This window comes from Acinonyx jubatus, chromosome C2, assembly GCF_027475565.1.
Source record: "Acinonyx jubatus isolate Ajub_Pintada_27869175 chromosome C2, VMU_Ajub_asm_v1.0, whole genome shotgun sequence".
Taxonomy (NCBI): Eukaryota; Metazoa; Chordata; class Mammalia; order Carnivora; family Felidae; genus Acinonyx; species Acinonyx jubatus.
The window spans coordinates 79,573,542-79,595,570 of NC_069384.1; the positions used below are offsets into that span (position 1 = coordinate 79,573,542).

The 22,029-nt window shown below is 46.4% G+C and overlaps 1 protein-coding gene across 6 annotated transcripts in view; it reads left to right on the plus strand.

Annotated features, from left to right (window-relative positions):
- RFC4 (replication factor C subunit 4) overlaps window positions 1-22,029 on the plus strand; it is a 46,751-nt gene that overhangs the window by 8,315 nt on the left and 16,407 nt on the right. Inside the window, exons 1-2 of one of the 6 annotated variants that reach the window (XM_053221096.1) lie at window positions 6,328-6,448; window positions 7,407-7,547. Coding sequence is in view for 1 of the 6 variants with exons in the window: in XM_053221093.1 (XP_053077068.1) it covers window positions 7,278-7,547 (270 nt within the window). In the remaining 5 variants the exon portion in view is untranslated. Of the gene's footprint in view, window positions 1-6,327; window positions 6,511-7,034; window positions 7,548-21,617; window positions 21,920-22,029 lie in introns of those variants that run through there. The other 5 variants (XM_027061225.2, XM_027061224.2, XM_053221095.1 and 2 more) reach the window with 5 other exon arrangements.

The following is a 22,029-nucleotide window of genomic DNA, read 5'->3' on the forward strand; positions in this document are numbered from 1 at the left end:
TAGGCTGAGTCTTAAAGTGTTGCATATGTGATGATTCAATTTCTTCTCTACTTATGCACTGCAATGCCTGTGACCCGGTTTTTTGAGGGGAGGGTTTGAGGATTGGTTTTTGTCACAGAACTACATGTTTCCTTTCTATTCCGAGCTTACTGAGAAGTGACTGACAAATGTAATTGTATATATTCAAAGCGTGTTGGGCGCCCAGGTGGCTCAGCCAGTTGAGCGTCCAACGTTTAATTTCGGCTCAGGTCATGATCTCACGGTTGGTGAATTCAAGCCCCGCATCAGGCTCTGCGTTGACAGTGCGGAGCCTGACTGGGATTCTCTGCCTCCCTCTTTCTCTGCTCCTCCCAATCTCTCTCTAAAAAACAAACATTTAATAAATAAATACATAAATAAATAAATAAATAATAAATACATAAATAAATCAAATTAATTAATACCTCCATTACCTGACACAGGTAACTTCTTTCTTTCTTTCTTTCTTTCTTTCTTTCTTTCTTTCTTCCTTTCTTTTTGTCTTTCTTTCCTTCTTTCTTTCTTTCCTTCCTTCTTTGGGGCATGGGGGGGTTGATGAGAATGCTTAAGATCCATTCTCAGCAACTTCCAAGTATACAACACCTATTATTAACTGTAGGCCTGTGACCCAGTTTTGACCATACAGACAAAAAATGATGTTGTAGGGGATGATGGGAAACTCACACGGAAGAAGCCTGGTAACCCTGAGGGACTGTGGAGAAGAACAGGCTTCCTCCCTGTCCTGGACTATTCCATGAGACAGAAATTAACTCATCGTTTGCCTCACTGTATTGGTGGAGCTCTTTTGCAGCCGCTTACTAACCCATGTGGCATGTGGTATTCCATAAAGACAATAGTACCGCAGTCAAATAGTTTGGGAAATAAAGGGGAATAAAAGTATGCAGGTTCCCTTCCTATAGGGAGTGTCTGAACCTGGCTACATGCTTTCTTTGCTCCTCTATTGCAACTTGAGGGAGAAAATGGCTGACGTCTTGCATTCTCTTACTGGTTCTGAAAAACACATTTGAAAGATGCTGATTTCGATGATTTCTATTTGCCCTAAATATTGCATAATGCACAGCAAAGTGTTTAGTGTGCATTCAGAACACCACCAAATTTCACAGAATCAAGGCTGCCTTTAGTCCACCCACTTCAGTCAGAGCATGTTATCTCTAGGGGACAACAGGCAATATTACAAAACCATCCAGAATAATTCTTCCAAAAGGTTCAGGAGGGTTTTTGTTTGTTTGTTTGTTTGTTTGCTTGCTTGTTTTTATCTCATTGTGCTGTATTCTTTCTCATCTAAACAAATGGAAAGGTGACACAAATGTTACCCAGAGAAGAGTCATCCTTTTTTGTGTCTTTTAAAAGGTCTTAAAAATGTACTTCAATCACAAGTCATTCAGCAACTATTTCCTGAGTGACTACCACCACAGAGAAGAAAATGTGATGTCCAGATTGGAAGGCCAGGCCCTCCAGAAGCATCAGCAATGATGTCCAGTGCTGAAATGGCTCCTCTGTCGCCCACCTGTGATGCAGGATTTGTGGAGAGGCTCCTCACGTGAGGCCTGGGAGGTCTGGGCATTTTGACCTCTGCCAGCACCAGCGAGGGTGGCTGATTTTGTAGATACAGAAAACGATCGGGGCCCAAAGGATTAGGAGAGCTTCAGGCTGTCTCTGCAGTGGGCTCGTCAACGGTCAATGTGTTTAAGAGGATCCAGGTGATGCGTTTTCTGACTATTCTAGTAGTCAGGATCCAGAAGATTCTTCCATCCAGCCCCAGCACTTACATGTTCTCACTGATAAACGGATATGGTGATGGGTAAGACAACCGGAGACAGCAAAGTAGAGAAGTATGCTGAGAAACATATTCAAGACTGACTGAATGAATGTGTTCTATAAAAAGTGTGAAAATACGCCATCATAGATCATGAAGAACTATACTTTCTTTTGACCTGTTAGACATGTCCAGTGCTGTTAATGCAGCAAAGGGCTCTGTGTGCTTAAAAGTTCTCTATTGATTCACAAGCTTGGGCTGGATCTGAAGCAGGTTCCCCATTTTGGGAAGGCATCCCCACAAACTTTCAAGGGGTGCTGAATGCAGTTACAGGCTACGATTGGTTCGACAAGAGCTCAGTTCCCACGGTGCTGGTCTGCAGAACTCCCCTAAGAGACCCCACGGGGGCTCTGCTCTGCTCTGCCTCCTCTGCAGCTGGTGTCACCTGCGCTTCACAGCTGGCTGGCCTCAACCCTCCTCCCTCCCCACGGATGTTTAAGAAGCAGAAATCAAAAGATAGAAGAGGGAGGCACTCACCTCCAAGAGTGAGTGGGAAGGAGTGAATGGACCAAGGATAAAGCCAGGAATGAGATGAAGAATTCCAGGAATGACAAGTCAGAGGATCTTGTAAGCTGTGGTTGGAACCCTGAGATCAGGAAGAGCACTGACTCCTGATGTCACTCCCTACTCTCTTGCAGACTGGCTGTGAAGACCAAATGAGGTCCTACCTGTCAAGCACCAGGGACTTTCTGAACCCTGTGGCCCAGTGGCCTCTGTCAATGCATTCTCTCTGCCATGCATCCCTCCTCCGTGCCTCCGTGCCTATGCATGACCAGGATATCCTTCTCCTTCTCCACCTGGAGAAAACGCTTGCTCCAGGAGACCAGCTCAGATGTCAGCCCATCCCTGACTACATCAGGAAGTCAGTGGCAGGGTTCCGTGCCCCATAGTATTTGTCACACTGTGTTGTGATGATCTGTTTCCACATCTGTCTCCCTCAACTGCACTGAGAGTTTCTCACTCACCTTCACGCCTCCGTGGTCTCTTCTGATGCCAACACCTTCTTGAGGACAGGGGTGCTCAGGAAATAGGTGTTGATTGAAATGAACAAATACATACATAAATAAAGAAATGTTCTTATGGTCCATATGGAACAATGGGGGTTGGAAGACAATGCAGGGAGAAGGAAATAAGACTCCCTGTGGATTTGGAAAGATCTTTATTTTGTTGTGCAGATAAAAATCATTGTAGTCTACCAATTTTGAAACATACTCTGTCTCCCAAGAAAGAGATTTTGTCATTTGGACAGGGAATGGACAAGGATAAGGTAGCCCCACAACATAGCTTAACCTTAACAGAGAGAGAGTCTGGCTCCATTTTTAATGTTTGACTACTGACAACTTTCAAACTCCACCTTTCTCTTTCCCTTTTGTTCCACATCTGAGCAAGCTGATAAAGTGTGTACATCCCCTCCCTTGGTACCAGAAGGGACGTTCAAACCACACAAAACCCAGCCTGTGCCTGGTAACCTTTCTCTTGGCCCCACCCCACCCCAACCACAGTAAAAATCAAAGCTGTGGGACACCTGGCTGGCTCAGTCAGTTGAACATCCAACTCTTGATTTTGGCTCAGGTCATGATCCCATCATGGGATCGAGCCCCATGTCAGGCTCCACACTGAGAGTGGAGCCTGCTTGAGATTCTTTCTCTCCCTCTGCCCCTCTCCCCTGCTCACACACTGTCTAAAAATACAGTTAAATAAGTAAATAAAACTAAAGCCACTCACTTCTCCCTTCACTCAAGTCATTTCAGACTAGCTTGGATATTTGCCTCTGCTCTGCCCACGAAGGCTTATCATTTGAGTAATAAACCTTTTCCTGTGTGGCATCATCACCAGCCTGGACATCAGAGCCATTTTTTTTTTTTTTTTTTTTTTTTTTTTTTGCAGGGGGTGGGGGGAAAACCTCGATCCTGCTCTCCACAGGGCAACCACAGACAGTAACTTTCTGAAAATTTTTGAAATATACTCTGTATCTAAGAATAGAGCTATGTTGTCATTAGGGAAGGGGCTAGGAGAATGTGGCCCCATAACACAGTATAAATCTCTGAAACAGGGGCACCTGGGTGGCACAGTCGGTTAAGCGTCCGACTTCAGCCAGGTCACGATCTCTCGGTCCGTGAGTTCAAGCCCTGCGTCGGGCTCTGGGTTGATGGCTCAGAGCCTGGAGCCTGTTTCCGATTCTGTGTCTCCCTCTCTCTCTGCCCCTCCCCCGTTCATGCTCTGTCTCTCTCTGTCCCAAAAATAAATAAACGTTGAAAAAAAAAATTTAAATCTCTGAAACAGTTTGCTGGACAATTGTGCCAAAGGACCCCTTCCTGTCTGTTTTCTTAATTTCTGCCCCATTTTGGCCATGCAAAGGGCTTCTTTATGAACAAAGTGAGACATTCATTTTTGTTTTCTTGATTCTAAAGCGATTTTCTTTAGTTTTACGGGAGACACTCCTCAGGTGTTTGTTGACCCATTCCATTCCAGAAACAAATCAGAGGACTGAAGATTCAGCCAGATTCACCAGGTAAAAAGTTAAAACCAAGGAGCCCTAACAATTCCAAAATTAACTAAATTCAGAACTAAAACTACGTAACTCCAGAGCTCAATGTGCTGGTTATTAGCCATGATTTCTCAGCTTTCAGCCCACCCTTCTAATCTCTGCTTTGTGGCCCCGGGGCCACTCACCTCCTTTGCCAGCTGCTCCCTATGAGGCTTGGCCAATAGGGCAGACTGATGGGAGGAGGGGAGAGGGACCCCCATGTGCCTGACTTCCTCCCAGCCTCCCCCGCAACTGCTCTTCACACTGAGAGCAACAGCTCGTTCCAGTAGCTACCCTTTGCCATTTTCCCAACACTTCCACAACCATCCTCATCACCCCCCCTCCCCCACCGGTCTTTCAGAGTTTCGCATCCAGCTCTCAACCAACTTCCCCCTCCTGGGACACCTGTCTCATGGGCCACCTCCAACCTTTCCCCTTTGCTCCCTCAGCCAGTGGGCTGGTAGCTGCTTCTTGTGGTTAACATCTCCATGATCTCATATTATCACATTTTTTTTTCTATTTTAGTTCTCTGCTAGCTGAGTAACAATTCTTTATGTTGAATTCTTTCCATTATAATCCGTATGGTGTCTCCATCAGTGATTGGCCCCTGACAGAGATCTAAGACTAAGCAATTTTGTAAAGTTTATTTATTTTGAGAGAGAAGGAGAGAGAGAGAGAGAGAGAGCGAGCACATGGACACACGCAAGCAGGGGAGGGACAGAGAGAGGAGAGAATCCCAAGTAGAGTCCACACTGTCAGTGCAGAACCCAAGGCCAGCTGAATCCCACAAACCCTGACATCATGACCTAAGTCTAAATCAGGAGTCAACTGCTTACCAGACTGAACCACCCAGGAGCCCCTCCAAAACTAAGCAATATTTATTTATTTATTTATTTATTTATTTATTTATTTATACGTTTATTTCTGAGACAGAGAGAGAGACAGAGCATGAGCAGGGGAGGGGCAGAGAGAGAGAGAGAGAGAGAGAGAGAGAGAGAGAGAGAATCTGAAACAGGCTCCAGGCTCTGAGCTGTCTGCACAGAGCCCGACGCAGGGCTCAAACTCAGGACCACAAGATCATGACCTGAGCCGAAGTCGGACACCTAACCGACTGAGCCACCCAGGTGCCCCAAGCAATTTTTAAAATAAATAAACTTTAAACAAGTAAAAATAAGGAACAGAAAAGCTTTTTCATTAAAAAAGGAAAGAAAACAATTGGCAATAGCTCCGAAGATAATTCAAAACTACATAAGGTGAAAATTTATGACAAAAATTTCAGGAAAAAAAAAAAACCTAAAAATTAAATAGGTCTGAAAATAATTCAAAAAAAGTAAAAACTAATTCAAAAACTAAATAAATGTAAAAATATAGAGCTAAAAACTACCAAAAAAAGTCACACTGAAAAAACTAAAAAAGCTCACAATTACAATAACTGAAAAGAGAAACTATGAAGAACTAAACACTGAGTCTAAAACTAAATATTAAGTAAATAATCCTAAAAGCTAATTCAAAAATACCTGCAGATAACTGGAAACAAGCTTCGAAAACAAACTGAAAACTACAAAATTAAATAACTGGAAAACTAGCTCAACATAAATGAAAATTACAGTAACTGCTAAAACGAAGAAGCAAATAACTCTAAAATTAATTCTAAAACTAAAAAGTCTACACGTAAATCTCTGTCTACACGTAAGTCTACATGGACCAAACCCTCCCTGAAAGTAAACGGCCTCCGCGATCAGGGACCAGCGCAGCACCAGGCACTGGCCCGGACTCCAGTAGAGACCCCGCGCACACGCTGGTGCACAAAGTTGGCTCGGATTCCTGCCGGGCCCCGCGGGCGTCAGTATCGAGTCCGGCGCTCGCGCAGGCGCGCGTGTGGAGCAGCCCCGAGATTCGCGGGCGTCTGCAGCGAGTCCCGGCGCCCGCGCAGGCGCGTGTGAATCAGCACCGAGGTTCGCGGGTGTCTGCACGGAGCCCCGCAGCTCGCGCAGGCGCCTGAACAGCCCGAAGGCTACTGCACCGAGTCCCGGCGCTCGCGCAGGCGCGTGTGGGGCAGCCCGGAGGTTCGCGGGCGTCTGAGCCGAGTCCCCAGGGCTAACGCTGAAGCGTGTGGAGCAGCTCCCAGGTTCTCAGCGGCCCTCGCCGGGAGGGTGGCCTCCGCGGGCAGGCCGTGGGCCCTTCCTCAGGCTTCTGGAAGGCGGTCCTATCACACCCCACCCCCAACCCCCAGCTGCAGATCCGCAGGGTCCGAGGCGGCCCCTTGGCTGCTTTCCCGCTGGAGGGTGGGCCGGGCCCTCGGCGTCCGCAGCAGGCCGGGCCCGGAATGGAGGCGGCGTGGGGCGGCCCGGCCGAGCGGGGGAGCCGCGGTGTTCTAGAACCAGTGTCAGTTCTCGGGGGAGGGGGTGCGCAGGCATCCTTCCCTCGCCCGCTCTGCTTTCGCCCGGAAACTAGTCGCGTCCCCCGCAGGGCCGAGCAAGGCAGCGGGCACCGCAGCGCTCTCCTTAGTTGTGTTTGTTGGCCTAAAATTCCAAGAAGAAAGTCAGAGGAGCAACGGCTAACAGATTCGCTGTTTGTTCTCTTTCACACCCAAACGTTGTCACTGCCGCGTCTCCAGGGGCCGTGAACGAAAGGCTGCGTCTCCAGGGGCCGTGGCCTCAGTGCCCCCAGACAAAGCCGGGCTAGCGGTGATGGGGGATTGGGGGAGTTGGTTAGGGGTAGTGGCCGGGGACCCCAGAGCCACCCTCTGGGAGGTCGGGGGTGAGGCCGGGCTCTGAGGCCTCCGGCAGCCATGGAGCACCCAGGGCCTGGGGCTGGCAGGGCTGGGGGACAACGCAGGAAGTGGGAGACCAGCCAGTTCCAGCCGCTCCACAGGTAAGTGGCACCTGGGGTAAAATGATGACCAGGCACTGGTGCCTGCTTTCCTCTCCCTCCTGGGGGCCCTGGGCGGGGGGGAAAGGGACGCTCAGACTGGCACGGAAGATCTCTCACACACTTGGCCACATGTTGACTGCATTATTTCAGGGCCACCTGGGCCATTCCCTGCCTCCAGGAAGGATCTGCCGGAGCCTGGAAGGAGAAAGGATCTTCCCAGCGCTTCAGGACCCGGGTAGCACCTCCCTGCTGGGGACTGTCCATGTGGCCTTCTTGCTGGCAATTCCACAGGTAAGGGATGGGGTCCCCACTCTAGGGCAGTGTTTTCCTAATGTCTTAAGATACAAAGTTTACATCTTGACAGTGTATTCACAAACACAGATACACCTATTAAAACAAGTTTTACATCAGGCATTACCTTCAGATTAGGAGTATGCTTGTCTTGATGAGCACTGAATAATGTATGGAACTGTTGGATCACTATATTGTACACCTTAAACTAATAAAGCGCTGTATGTCGACTACACTGGCATTAAAATTAAAAAATGAATAATTAAATTTAAATGAAAAAACACATTACCCTCAGCATGAGTGATGCCCTTTAATAGTTTGAATTGTGTAATTTCATTTTTTTTTAAGGCTGGTCTACACCCACTGAACGGATATTTTTACCTACTAATGGATTAAAACCCACAGTTAGAAAAGCACCATTATAGGGCATGGCAGAGGAAGAAAGAAAAGAATAAGCAGAAGGAGAACGGTAGGGGCATGGGAAAGGTAGAACAGAGAAAGAAGGCAAGGACAGAGTGCAAAAAGGTGTTTTGTGGGAGGTCACACTGGTGCCTGCCATCATGTCCCTTCCAGGGCATCTGTTCTAAGATACACTACCACCCCACCCTGTGCGTGCCCTTAGGGCATCCTTTTCCATGAGACCCCGGCCTACTTGGTGGCAAGGACAAAATCTTTTTCACTTTGGAAGCCCCACACCTCCCAGCAGAGGGAGGCACAATCTTAGAAAACAGGCCATAGTCAAAGCTTTCCATTTTCCGGGGGAGGAAAATGCCTTGGAGGGTCAGCCAGTCAGTGATTATTTAGCACAGTCAAGATTTGCCCAGTGGGTCACAAGTATCAGTTTGTCATCTAAACTGAAGATAACACCCATTTTGGAGAGTTAGAGGATGAGCACTATGTGCATCAGGAACATATACATGTCTGGTACATCATGGAAGCTCAAATAGCACCTGCTATTATTATTTTTTAAATGTTCATTTTGAGAGAGAGAGAGAGAGAGAGAGAGAGAGAGAGAGAGAGCGAGTGGGGGAGGGGCAGAGAGAGAGGAAGACAGAGAATCCCAAGCAGGCTCTGCAGCTGTAAGTGCAGAGCCTGACTCAGGGCTCAAACTCACAACCATGAGTAGGGCGCTTAACTGACTGAGCCACCCAGGTGCCCCAGCACCTGCTGTTATTATCGTTAGTAGTGACAAGAGTAAAGAAACGCCACCTCAGGTATGCTCTGTCACTATCGTTTTGGGGCAGTTTGGCTGTCAATGTCTTCATCCTAGATAAAAATGGAAATCCTCATAGACACATAAGGAAATGACCTTAGAAATAAAACTAGAGGAAATATGTGCATGCATAAATTAGCAAAAGACTAATTTAAGCATGTAGACTTTAACAGATGTTCAGCTTGGCTATATCAGCATTTTAAGTTGCTGTACATTCTTGAAAAATTAATGGAATGACTTATTTCCCCACTGATTTCAGTCAGTATTTGGGGGAAGACAACCCTTACAGGCTCTAGCTACTCCTAGTCTGTGTGACAAAATAAATGCAAAGAGTACTGTATAGAAATGGATAATATAAATGGGAAAGATGGACCAGAAAAAAATCATGGTGGTAGGAACTCAAGATCATTCTCCCACAGTCTTCACAACTTAGTTTGTAAATAAAAATGCTTTAGCGAACTTAGTTTTAGTGTTTAATGTTTAAAATACTGAGTTGTTTTACTTTAAAAAAAGTTAAGTTCATCTATTAATAAGCAAATTCAGTACAGAGTTTATACTAATCAGAAAACACTTTTTTGGTTAAGTACAGACATTGACAAAATCCTCGGTTCAATTATTTTGCTCTAATTTCTCCTTTCCCTTCTTGTCCACTAGATGGCGGATCGGAACCACTCTGGATCCTGCCAATGCCCTGGCAGCTTTCTGTACCGATTTTAAATGGCCAAACTCTATTTTTGTTTTGTTCCTTCCAGATTTTGCTCTCATCCCAATCGAAAGAAACATAAACTTTGTGAACATTTTAGGACACTCTGTGGCATACAAACAGTTATTTTAACTGGGGAGCTGGAGCTGCCTTAAAAAAGCTTCTTGTTCCTTGCCTGAAGGCCTGAGCCAGGGGGATTTGTCCTGTTCCTTTGGAGGAACATTGGATAGTACAGTTGTGGTAACATGAGTGAAAGTACTCAAGCCAGGCACTGGGCTAGGAGTTCCATCTCATTCATTCTTCACAGAGAGACTGTAAGGTGTCACCTCTGTGTTCTAAAAGACAACATTAAGAATTTAAGCCACATTGAGGGTAAGTAACTTTGTCCAGAGCTGAGTTTGAGTCTGGAACTCTGGGACCTCAAATATTTTCGCTTAACCACAGTGCTATGCCACCTTCCTGGTGCTGTTACCTGGTGGGTGTTTAACCACGGGCTGATTTCTGCCTCATCTGCCCCACTAGCCACCTAGGTCTCTAAAGAGTCGTCTCAGGATTAGTCTAGGTTGTCAGGCTGAATCAGGACCTTTTGCAAAGTTTTTCTCTGTGAACTAGAGTTTAAACTTGCACACTTAGACTAGTATATCTCTGAAGTGTGTATTTCCTTCCCAAACCAATCTAAGACCAAGAGGAATCAGAGTTACTAATAAGCACCAAGAGAGAACTGGTATCTTTCTTATAAAAACTAAAAAGCTAAGAAAAACAATAATCAGTGTGAAGTCTCAAAATGGTTAATATTTCTTTCAAAGAAAAAATAATATTTACCCAAGCATGCAGTTTTTGCATGTTTCATGACAAAGCTTGTTTCACGCTGAAAGAAAAAAAAAAATCAGAATGAAGCCAATTTTAATTTACACACACACAAATTTAAGAAGCAAGTATTAAAGGAATAAGGCCACCACACACATAAAGCACTGTATCTGTTTATGTGTATATAAATGTTTGTTGGGATCTTTTTTTTCCTCTTATATATCCAGAAAATGTTTCTGTAGTTCTGACTCATTTGGCCCTGGCGTCCTCTCCCACTTACCCACCTACCATGCTGTGTTCCCTGTGTGCCTTGATTCTGGGCCACCCAGCTAGCTCTGTTCCTACGGAAGTAAGGAATGGCAATGAGCCCACCATTCTCCATTCTTCCCCGTGTGCACCAAAAGAGAATGGAAATGAGCCCAAACTATAGAAGCTGGTGGGGAAACACACGTCTTGTTCAGGTGTTGTCCCAGCTACGAGAGTAACACCAGGTCTCGGCCTCCAGTGGCTCCCCACTGCCTGCACCTGCAGAAAAGCCCAACTCCTCAGCCTGATTTTTTTTTTCAATATGTGAAGTTTATTGTCAAATTGGTTTCCATACAACACCCAGTGCTCATCCCAAAAGGTGCCCTCCTCAATACCCATCACCCACCCTCCCCTCCCTCCCACCCCCCATCAACCCTCAGTTCTCAGTTTTTAAGAGTCTCTTATGCTTTGTCCTCAGCCTAATATTTGAGGATACCTCCCTCCTCCTTCTCGTGTCCTTCCACTCCATCCATGAATCTTTCAAGCAGGGCTCCAAATCACCACTGAACTTGCTCATTTAGAGGCAGCTCAATGATTTTCAGAGGTTCCTGGGTCCACTCTTCATTCCCCATGCAGCTGGCACAATTTACCCAGCTGCTGCAGTGGGCCTGTGGCCTTCACTTCCTGGCCTCATGCTCAGACTGTGCCAGAACTGGCTCCTTGCCTCCTATCCTGCACACCATGCTGCCCCTACTAAGCTATCTGCTGCCATAGCCCTTCCTTGGTGGGCCTAAGCTTTCCCCCAGTTTCTTGAGACCTCCCGAGTCGTAGGTGGTCAGGCCACAAGTGAAGAGTTGTCCCAAACCACAGTGCCTGCCTCCTTCCTTGATTTGTCATGCTGCCGTGTCACACCCATCAGGCTACACTGCACTTCCCCACCCAAGCCCCATCTGCGTCCATAACTCCCTCTGGGCCCAAGGCGCCTTCCTCCTGGCTGTCTCCAGAGGCCCTGTCTCCACATCCCTCAGCGGCTGCCAGTGTCCTTGTCACTGGGTGTCCCTGTATGCCCTGCCCAGAGTGTACAAAGTTATGCCCAGCAATCCCGGGGGGGGTAACAGTGGTACAGGAATGAACTGGGGTGATAATGTCGCATGTGTCAGAGCTTTGTAAAGTGCTAGGCAGACATAAGATCCTGGTATTCCTGATCCTGGAACCTCCCTCTCCCTCCCCCATTGCCTGATGCCCCTGAGTCTGCGTTCTGTCCAGGAGTCTCCTGTCCTCTCAGGGACCAGCCCACATCCCAGCTCCCACTCCTGCACACAGTGCACCGAGGCCCCTCTGAGTTCCTAGAGCCCTCACTGTTGGCGTCATTCTCAGTGGCATTCCATCAGACCCTGTTTGGTGAGCCACACTCAGGACATCTGGCTCTGCTGCGAAAGAGTTGGGTGAAACTGACCCCTTGTTTGCCAGACTGTAAAAGAAGGGGCCTGACAATACCTCTGGACCTGTCTTTCGGTTCTGATGTTTTATGTGTGTAGACTTTTTCCTTCTCTAAACTTTATGCTTTTAATCCCCATCACAACCTAGAGCACAGTGCCAGGCTCACAGACACCCTATAAATGTATTTCTGGGTTGGTAACTGAATAACGGGTTCGTCCTACTGATGACATAAAGTGATTTTTCACTTTGTGCTTTCTTTTAATTAAAAAAATTTTAATTTATTTATTGTTTTCATCATGATAACTGTAGTCTTTAATCCCCATCAACTATTTCACCCATCCCCCCACCAGCCTCCCCTCTGGTAGACCATAGGTATGTTAAAGAATCTGTTTCTTGGTTGTCTCTCTCTCTCTCTCTTTTTTTCTTTGTTTAATTTCTTAAATTCCACATATGAGTGAAATCATATGGTATTTGTCTTTTTCTGACTTGCCTCACTTAGCATTATACTCTCTAGCTCTATCCATGTTGTAAATGGCAAGATTTCATTCTTTTTTTTTTAATGTTTATTTTTGAGAGAGAGAGACAGCATGAGTGGGGGAGGGCAGAGAGAGAGGGAGACACAGAATCTGAAGCAGGCTCCAGGCTCCACACCGTCAGCACAGAGCCTGATGTGGGGCTCAAACTCATAAACCTTGATTGTGACCTGAGCCAAAGTCAGATGCTTAACTGACTGAGCCACCCAGACGCCCCTAGATTTCATTCTTTTTTATAACTGAATAATATTCCAGTGTATACACATAAACCACCTCTTCTTTATCCATTCATCTATTGATGGACACTTGGACTGCTTCCATAGTTTGGCTATTTGTAAATAATGCTGCAAGAAATGTAGGGATGCATGTATCCCTTTGAATTAGCGATTTTGCATTTGGGGGGCAAATACCCAGCAGTGCAATTACTGGATTGTGGGCTCCTTCTATTTTTAATTTTTTGAGGAACTTCCATCCTGTTTTATATAGTGGCCACAGCAGTTTGCATTCCCACCAACAGTTCACAAGGGTTCCTTTCTCTCCACGTCCTTGCCAACACTTGTTTCTTATGTTTTTGATTTGAGCCATTCTGACAGATGTGAAGTGATCTCTCATTGTAGTTTTGATTTACTTTTCCCTAATGATGAGTGATGTTGGGCATCCTTTCCTATGTCCATTGGCCATCTGTATGTCTTCTGTGGAGAAACGTCTGTTAATGTCTTCTGCCCATTTTTTTTATTGGATTATTTGTGTTTTGGGTGCTGAGTTGTATCAGTTCCATATATGTTTCACTTTGGACACCCCTAAGTTTATATTTTCTTTCCCCTTCCCATAACTGGAAGAAATGTAGTTAGAATATTGAAGTGTAGTCAAAGGCCAGTTAGAATATTGAAGTGTAGTCAAAGGCCATATTCTACAAATGCAGATTATTGGGCACCAAATTAGAGATTCTGACTCACTAGGTTGGGTGGAAATCTGCACTTGCGACAAGCCCCTCAAGTGATTCTGAAGCTATAGCCTCTGAGAAATATTACTGTAAGAAGTAAGGATTTTTAGGACAATGCAAAGAGTAGAAATTTCTTCTTTTTGGTGGCAGCAAGTGATGTTTTCTTTCTTTGTGGGAAGAAGGTTGGGAAGTCGTCTTGAAAGATGGAGCCTCGAAGGGAGAGGAGTGCCCACCACTGGCCTGTCTGTGGCAGTTTGAACTCTCAGCAGTGTAGTAGCTAGAACAGCCCCTGTGGCCGCCATCTCTGCCACCATGGCTACTCTTTTCATGACTTTATTGTGCCAACACTAGACTAGCCTAGGGAAGAAGGTGGCTGAGGACAACTGGAAGAGTCATTCTGTTTGGTTGATTCGTGCCTGTCCTATAGGAGATGCTTTCTGCTGGGCATTAACGTAGGTTATGAAGATGTTCACACTCCATGCCCACTCCATGCTGTTGGTCCACTAACCACATGCCTCTTTCCCATGCATCTTCATCCCCAATCTTCCAATGTTTTCTCTTTTCAAGTCCCTGACCAACTGGCCAAGCTATTCACCACTACCCACAAGCCTCTGTGCATCCTTGCCTCAGGCCATTTCTCTCTCTTCACAAAGCAGATGCCTTGATGTACTGCCTGATACCAGCGTTAGGAGGGGATTTTCACTGCAGTCCCTGAGGTTCTCCTAAGTGAGGATGCACTACAGTACCGGCCCATTTTTCTCTTGCACCCACATACCAACTGACCTGTCCATGAACCAAGCTTAGCCTTTTTCCTCCTCTGTCAGCTAGAAATAGGAGCCTTCCAGGTAGTCTGTAGAGGGCTGATGCTAAGATGACCTCCAGGCGTTCACTGTCTTGGGTAATCCCCTTCCCGTCAGTGTAGGCAAGGCCCCTTCAATGGGAATATGGCAAAGATGTTGGGAAGTACATGAGCATGTGTACTTAATACACTATAGAAGGTTGTAACACCCATCTTGCAAGGACACTCCCTGTGCCTTGTTTGCTGTGAAGAAGCAAGTGGTCATGTTATGAGCTGCCACATGGGAAGGAACATGTGACAGGGAGCTGAAGGGGGCCTCTGGGTAACAGCCAATTAGAAGCTAAACCCCTGAGTGTGGCAGTCTGCAAGGACTCTGACAATAACCATACGGGGCTGGAAGCGAATCTCTCCTCAGTTGGTGCTCAGGTAATGATCACAGCCCCAGACAATGCCTTGATTGCAGCTTTATGAAAACCTGAAGAATAGGACCCAGGTAAGTCATGCCCCAAATGCTGACCCACAAAAACTGAAATAATAAATATGTATTGTCTTAAGCTGCTAAGTTTATGGTAATACTGTTAACGCAGCAATAGAAAACTAATACACAGCCGGAAATGTGAGCTGAGAGGCACTGGTACAGAATGGTAGGTGACGGGAGCCTGGGTCACTTGCTCATGCAGGCTTCCTGTATTGTCTGGTGCCGCACATGGCTGTTCCCAGACTTACCACTTCCAGCTTGTGATGGAACGCTGCTGGTTCCTCCCAACCTCGGTGAATTTGACAGAATGCAGCTCCTGATAGATAAATCTGGATACTTGGTCATTTCATGTCCCATGGTTAGGTGCTTAATCTATACCAGGGCTCACTAGCACATGGGAATCTCTTTTCCAAATGATTCTCTGCTGCAGATGGCGCAGGCTTGTATCAGGACCCTGGGGCTTTACGTTGTCATTCTGCTCTTCTCCACATGACATGTTTTCTCACCACAGATAATTCGGACACCACGGGGTCTATGTGGCTTGTAGCCCACTGATTGTACTGCCCCGGCAGCAGGGATGCTTGCACCTCAGCCTGGATCTGCTGCAAAACCCTTTCCTGCTGGCAAGTTTCCTTGTCACTGAGTAAATGAGAGCAGTTATTTCTAAATATGGAATATGCTGCCTCCAGAAACCAAGAGGACTGCCAGGCATTGTGCTTTCTTTTTAGTTGCATGAGATGTGAGGTACTAATTTGTCCTAATGTGATGGGGATGGGAGAATGTGGCCCAGCTTGCAAAAAACCGCTGGATCCCTAAGAACTTCGCCGATGGGGTGATCCCCTGAATCTTCATTTAGCTTTTTTTTCTGTCCTCTGGCTTGCATAGGTCTTACCCAGTCCTCCAGTATATTGGCCACTTCTTGCTCATCTGATCGTTAATAGATGAATGTGGTCTTTGCAGAATGTCCAGGTGGTCCAGGTCCTTAAGGCTATATTATGCGAGAGGGCAGACTTAACATATATCAAAGGCAACACTGTGAATTTATACCATGTCCTGTGCCATGTGAATGTGAACTCCTCTGATCATCCTTCTTAATGAGGATTGAAAAGAATACATGTATGAGATTGATGGCTGTTTACTATGTATCCAAGGCCATTTAAATCTGATCTAGCAAGGATACCCTATCTGGATCAAAGCTGCAATGGGAGGCTACTACTTGGTTGAGTTTATGGTAACCCACCGTTATCCTCCAGGATACATTTAGTGTTTGTGGGGGACATACTCATGAATGGAAAAGGCCTATGATAAGGACCATTCCTGCCTACTTCACGTATTTAAGGGTAGCACTAGTATTTGCCGTATCCTTTCATATGGTATGGGTTTTGATTTACTGTCTTGGCTGGGAAGGGTACACTTATTTCCCGGGGTTCTACTTGGCATTCTCTACTATGATAGCCCTTACACCACAGTCCAAGGAGCCAGTGTGGGGTCTGCCAATTCCTAAGCATGGCCATTCCATTGTTTGGGGAACCAGGGAAATTACCAGCAGATGAGTGTGTGGAGTGGGTGGACCTACCATGAACCAGACCTGGGTAAGAGCTCCATTTATTACGCTACCCCTTATGCACCCTACTCCAACAGGGGAATTACAAGGATGGTTTGGGTTCCTGGACCTCTCAACTCAGACCATGCATCCAGTAGACCTGAAAGTCTTTGTATTCCTGTTTCTTTCAGGGTAGTTATATGAGTAGATGGGTTTGGAGAAGGGCTAAGGAAATCATATTTTTGCCATGGTGTTTGCAGGGTCCTCTTTTGTGAGCTGCTGTCAGTAAGTGGGATTTAGGTTGGAAAACTGGTCAGGTCTGGAAACAGAGAAAGTGACCAAGACTTTTCATGGTCATGACTGTGGTTCGCCTCCTGATCATACGTTGGATTTATTTTGGTTCTATAGGTTGAGCAATACTCTCATCTGCTATTCATCTATCACGTCTCTCAGGATGCTATGCTGTATTAACCACCTCCCCAGCTGTCTGTGACTCAGACCTCTCTGACTGCCTCTGACATTGTCACTCATGATAACTTGCTTTTGAGAGTTAAGTATTGCCATCTGGCTTCTATTTTGGAATTGTTGTCCCCATTGCTATCAGAAAACCCTGTTCTGTCCCCACATTTCCTACCAGTGGTCTTGGCCTATAGGGGACAGTCCACCATCAAGCTTCTTAACAATACTGAAGCCCCCTCAATCAGCACATCCCTTGTCACTTTGAAGAACACTTTATCCTGAGAACAGAGGGGGCTAATCGCTTTTTGGCCTTCCATAGTATATCCCAATCAAGTGTCTTGACTTCTTTCCCCACTGCTTGCCACTGCAGGCCAGCATTCCTACTTGGTGTGAGTGATTGCTTTTTCCAAGTTTCCAAGGGACAACCAAATGCTGTCACCTGGATTCTTTGCCTAGCTATTAAATACTATGCCACAGGTTTTTCTCCCTTTTCCATCCAGTGCAGCCCCATACATTCTCTCCTGCTTGCTCAGCTGGATTGTGTCACCCATCCAGCCAGCTTTTTCAGTAGGTAGTCCTTTTCTACCATTAGCTGACCCAGCATTCTTCATCCTGGCTATAGCTCTGGTGGTCAGGAGTGGAGAGGGGGGTAGACCATTGAGGAGTAAGGGAAGATATGTGTTGTGTTACAAGGCAGAAACCTCTATGTCATCAAGCTTCAGCCTTTAACAGTGAAGAATGCACTCTTTACAGAGAAGAATGCACTCTGCACAGAATGATAACCTCTGTCATCAACAGCATTCAAGGGAATATGGCAATTTAAGACTTTCAAATGCATCAACCCAGATGACCCCATTTCAAGTCTCAGCATCCCATTTTTTCCCAATCAGGATTTTGACCTTGATGTGGGAGACTAGATGGAGTTGAGAATTTAACCTCCTCTGGAACTCCTACTCCTATAATTTAGTTTTGGGGTCTGGCCCACAGAACTTTTGTGTGTGTGTGTGTGTGTGTGTGTGAGAGAGAGAGAGAGAGCCCAAGTGAGTGGGGGAGGGGCAGAGAGAGAGAATCCCCAGCAGGCTCTGCGTTGTAAGTATAGAGCCCAACTCAGGGTTCCACCTCACAAATCATGAGATCATGGCCTGAGCTGAAATCAAGATTCAGACACTTAACCCCTTAACCACCTGAGCCACCCAGATACCCCGCCACAGATTTTTAATTTTATTTTTTGCCCTCTGGCTGTAGGATATGTGATCACTTTATATGTTGCCGATTAGACCCTCTGGCTTTCACACCTGGTCTGGTACTAGCAATGAATCACTCTCAGCCTTTGTCTTGTTTTAATTAATAAGCCCTCCCTCCCCCCAAATGGCCATCCAATTCCAAAATTCATGTAATTACTATTTCCTAAAATCCCTAAGATATTGCATCTGTCGGTGTACTTGTTTCCAAAGGCATCCCATTCCAGTTTGCCACTGGTGAAAGTTTTAACAGTTGCCATAGCATCCCAGGGGCTATCGGTGCTCCATTATCACCAAGGATGGGTTCTCATTACCAGCAGGCTGGCAGGTGACCCAACTACAAAATTACATCTTAAGAGTTTTTTGTAGGACTACTACTTATACGCGCCATCATGAGTTGAATTTATAGGAAACAGATTCTGAGATCTGAATGGAGGTTTTTTATTGGTTGATACTCTTGGGACAATACCTGAGAGGGCTCAGGGAAGCAGGACTGGGCAAAAATACTGTGGTGCAAGTGCAATAGAGATCTGGAGCTGGGACAGTCCATGAGCTGTACCACCCCAAGGCAAAGAGGTTAAGTTTCTCTCCTCCTCCTAGACTAGTCCTTGAAGGTGGGCTACCCCCAAGGAAATGTGATTTTGGCCGCAGTGGCTCTGGTGACTGAGCACAATTTCTAGAAAGGACTCAGCTGAGAGCTGTCAGCTCTCGACAGTCCCAACAGCTGGGGAAGTGAGTGTCTCAGCCCTAAAAGGTAGCACACCAGAGCACCCACTACACCTACATTTCCTGTTTTCAAAATTGACACTGTCATTCACTATTTAATCCTTCTCATTCTTAACAGCAATCTTCTTTTATTTTCCACCCCAGTCATCTTTTTCTAGAGGGCCCATAAAACATAATCCTTGTCTGTTTCAAAAGGGAACACACTAAGTAGAGTTGTACTCAACTTTTAAAAGCCCTCTTTTGGGGAGCCTGAGTGGCTCAGTCAGTTGAGCCTCCGACTTTGGCTCAAGTCATGATCTCATGGCTCATTAGTTCAAGCCCCACGTTGGGCTCTGTGCTGACAGCTCAGAACCCGGAGCCCACTTTGGATTCTGTGTGTGTCTCTCTCTGCCCTCCCCCGTTTGCACTATCTCAAACATAACTAAACATTTTTTAAAAAGCCCTCTTTTAACATTAAAAACTTCACAAATCTCCACGTAATACCATAATGGTAAATGAATGGCTATTTTAAAAAAAGCAAAAGCTATTATAAATTTATTAACTGATTCAATCACATGAACACCCAGGTATACTACAAACAAAGTAGTATGTAATTATATAAAGACTTTTCTTGTTCTGGTGACAGAGACAGTGCATGGCGGCCACATAAAATTATGAAATGCTAGGGACACCTGGGTGGCTCAGTCAGTTAAGCGTCTGACTCGGTTTTGGCTCAGGTCATGATTTCACAGTTGGTGGGTTCAAGCCCCACGTTGGGCTCTGCACTGACAGTGTAGAGCCTGCTTGGGATTCTCTTTCTCCCCCTCCCTCTCTGCCCCTCCTGAACATGCTCTCTCTCAAAATAAATAAATAAATAAACTTCAAAAAATCCGTCTATTCTTTAAAAAAAAAAAAATTATGAAATACCTAGGTTAGGATGCTACCTATAGCTGTGTTCAGGAATGAAATGGTTGTCTAAGAAGGCAAGTGAGGTTGAAATCTGGCCCAGCCTCTAATCACCAAGTTTTTCACTCCATTAAGGGGCTGAATATACCAGAGGAATGTGGCACAGTTTTTAAAACCAGTTGCCCAAGCATGCTATCATTCAGGTCTCTCTTTTCTACTTATAATGGCATCTCTGTGCCAGCCCTGACCCTGCCCAGTGACTAATTATAAGTCTTAACTCTGGAGTCAGACAGTCCTAGATGTGGATTCTGGCTTTCTTGCTTATTTGCTGTTAACCTTATCCGTCTAAGCCTTGGTTTTCTTATCTATAAAATGGGGGTATATCTCCCTCTGTGTGGTTGTGGTGTTTGTTCAGGTAGCAACTGAATACCACCTACCTTTACAGGTCTTTAGCAACTTTATTATAGAGGCATAATTTACATACAGTAAAATGTACATACATTAAGTATACATTTTCATGGGTCCTGACATTGTAAACCAGTGACCAGAGAGGTAACCTGTGTGTTTTTTATACTCCCGAGGAAGTGTACCAGGCCCTGTGAGAGTTAGAAAGTAGTATAAAGGATACTTAATCTGGTTAGCCCCTTGATTAGGTTAGGCTTGGGATATATGTACTCAGAGCCCCATACTTCCTCTTCCTAACACACATCACACTGTCACCCTCCTAGGCTGTAAAGCTACTTGAAGGCAAAGACCTTCTACCTTGTTTCCTGATGTACCCCCACCACCTAGAAGTGTCTAGGCACTTTGTAAGCACTAGTTAAAATACAAATGAATAAACGCGTAAAATTAACAATGAATATCATGTTGAGCTTGTATCAAACAAAATTTATACTCATTCATTTAGAGAAGACCCAGATCAACCTTATAAGTTAGGGGAAAGTCCTGCAGCAAAGGTTGCATTTAAAAGGGGTCAGATTTCAGTAAGATGTAGGAAAAATTCAGAGCTAAGAAAGGAGTAAAGATAAAGACTTGCCTAGGGCCCATAGGGCATGTGTCATGGTAGGGTTAAACATTATTATCAATCTTCTGATTTTCATTGAGCATCTGCACCACCAGATTTCTGGGCAGGGCTCTGGGATTAGAAGATGATCACAGCAGCTGCGTGGAAAAGTGCTCCCTCTCACCAACAGCCAGTTACTAATAGAGGTATAAGCCACATGCATTCAAAAGGGCAAAGACCTCGACTTCAGACTTCTGAAGTCTTTATTTCAATTTTTTTTTCTTTTTAATGTTTATTTTTGAGAGAGAGACAGAGACAGAGTGCAAGCGGGGAAGGGGCAGAGAGAGAGGGACACACCGAAACTGAAGCAGGCTCCAGGCTGAGCTGTCAGCAGAGACCCGCTCTGGGTCCGAACCCACGAATGGTGAGATCATGACCTGAATCTAAGTACATGCTTAACTGACTGAGCCACCCAGGCGCCCCTCCCCCTTTATTTTTTTTAAAGTTTATTTAGAGAGAGAGGGAGAGAGAGCGCTCAAATAGGGGAGGAGCAGAGAGAGAGGGGAAAGAGAAAATCCCAAGCAGGCTACACACTCAGCTTGCAGCCCAATGTGGGGTTCGACAGTTCTCACGAACTGAGATCATGATTTGAGCTGAAACCGAGAGTCCCGGAGGCTTAACGGACTGAGCCGCCCAGGCGTCCCGCTGTCTCCCTTTTAAGCACAAAGTTTGCCAGGCAACCACCAAGGTGGAGTTACAGGGCAGGATAATCAGGGTGCCCTCTTCTGGCCAGGGACCGACTCCACCCTCCCCAATCCCCCTCTTTCCTTGGGGTGAAGTAGGTTGCAGGCCAAATTGTGTCCAGGCAGAAACGTCAGTGAGACGCCCCAGGACTACCGATCAAGTCCACGGTGCGGTAGAGGAAAACGGGACTCCCGAAGCCCTCCGCGGACCGCAGGCTCTGGGCAGGCCCACGCCCCGCTGGGCCCCTCGTGGGAGCCGTCGCAGACCCCTCCCCGCCCACGTTCGCAGAGCATGCCGGGGCTGCCGTGCCCGCGGCTCCTCCCGCCTGGGTCGCTGTGTTTCCCTTGCCCTGCAGCCTCCAGTCCGAGGAATGCACGGGGACGGCGTGGAACTTAATCTACACCTCTTTGTCACTCTTGCCCTAGTCTGTGCGACCCCCAAAGCGTGTCACCTGTGCAAATAAAACGGGGTAGAAGTTAAGGGCCCCTTGGGCGCGGAGCGCGCGCGGCGAGCCGGAAGTGACGCACTCCGTGCCCGCGTATTCCCGCCCTGCCCTTCGCCGGCTGTTCCGTGGCGGGAACTCGGGCGACCGTGCTGACGGCGGCTGCTGTAAGTGTCACCCAGTCTGGCGGCTTCGGGCCTCCGAGGCCTGATGGTCTCACATTGGGGAACGGAGCTAGAATTTCGCGGCCACCTCGCCCCTTCCCTATCCCTGGGAG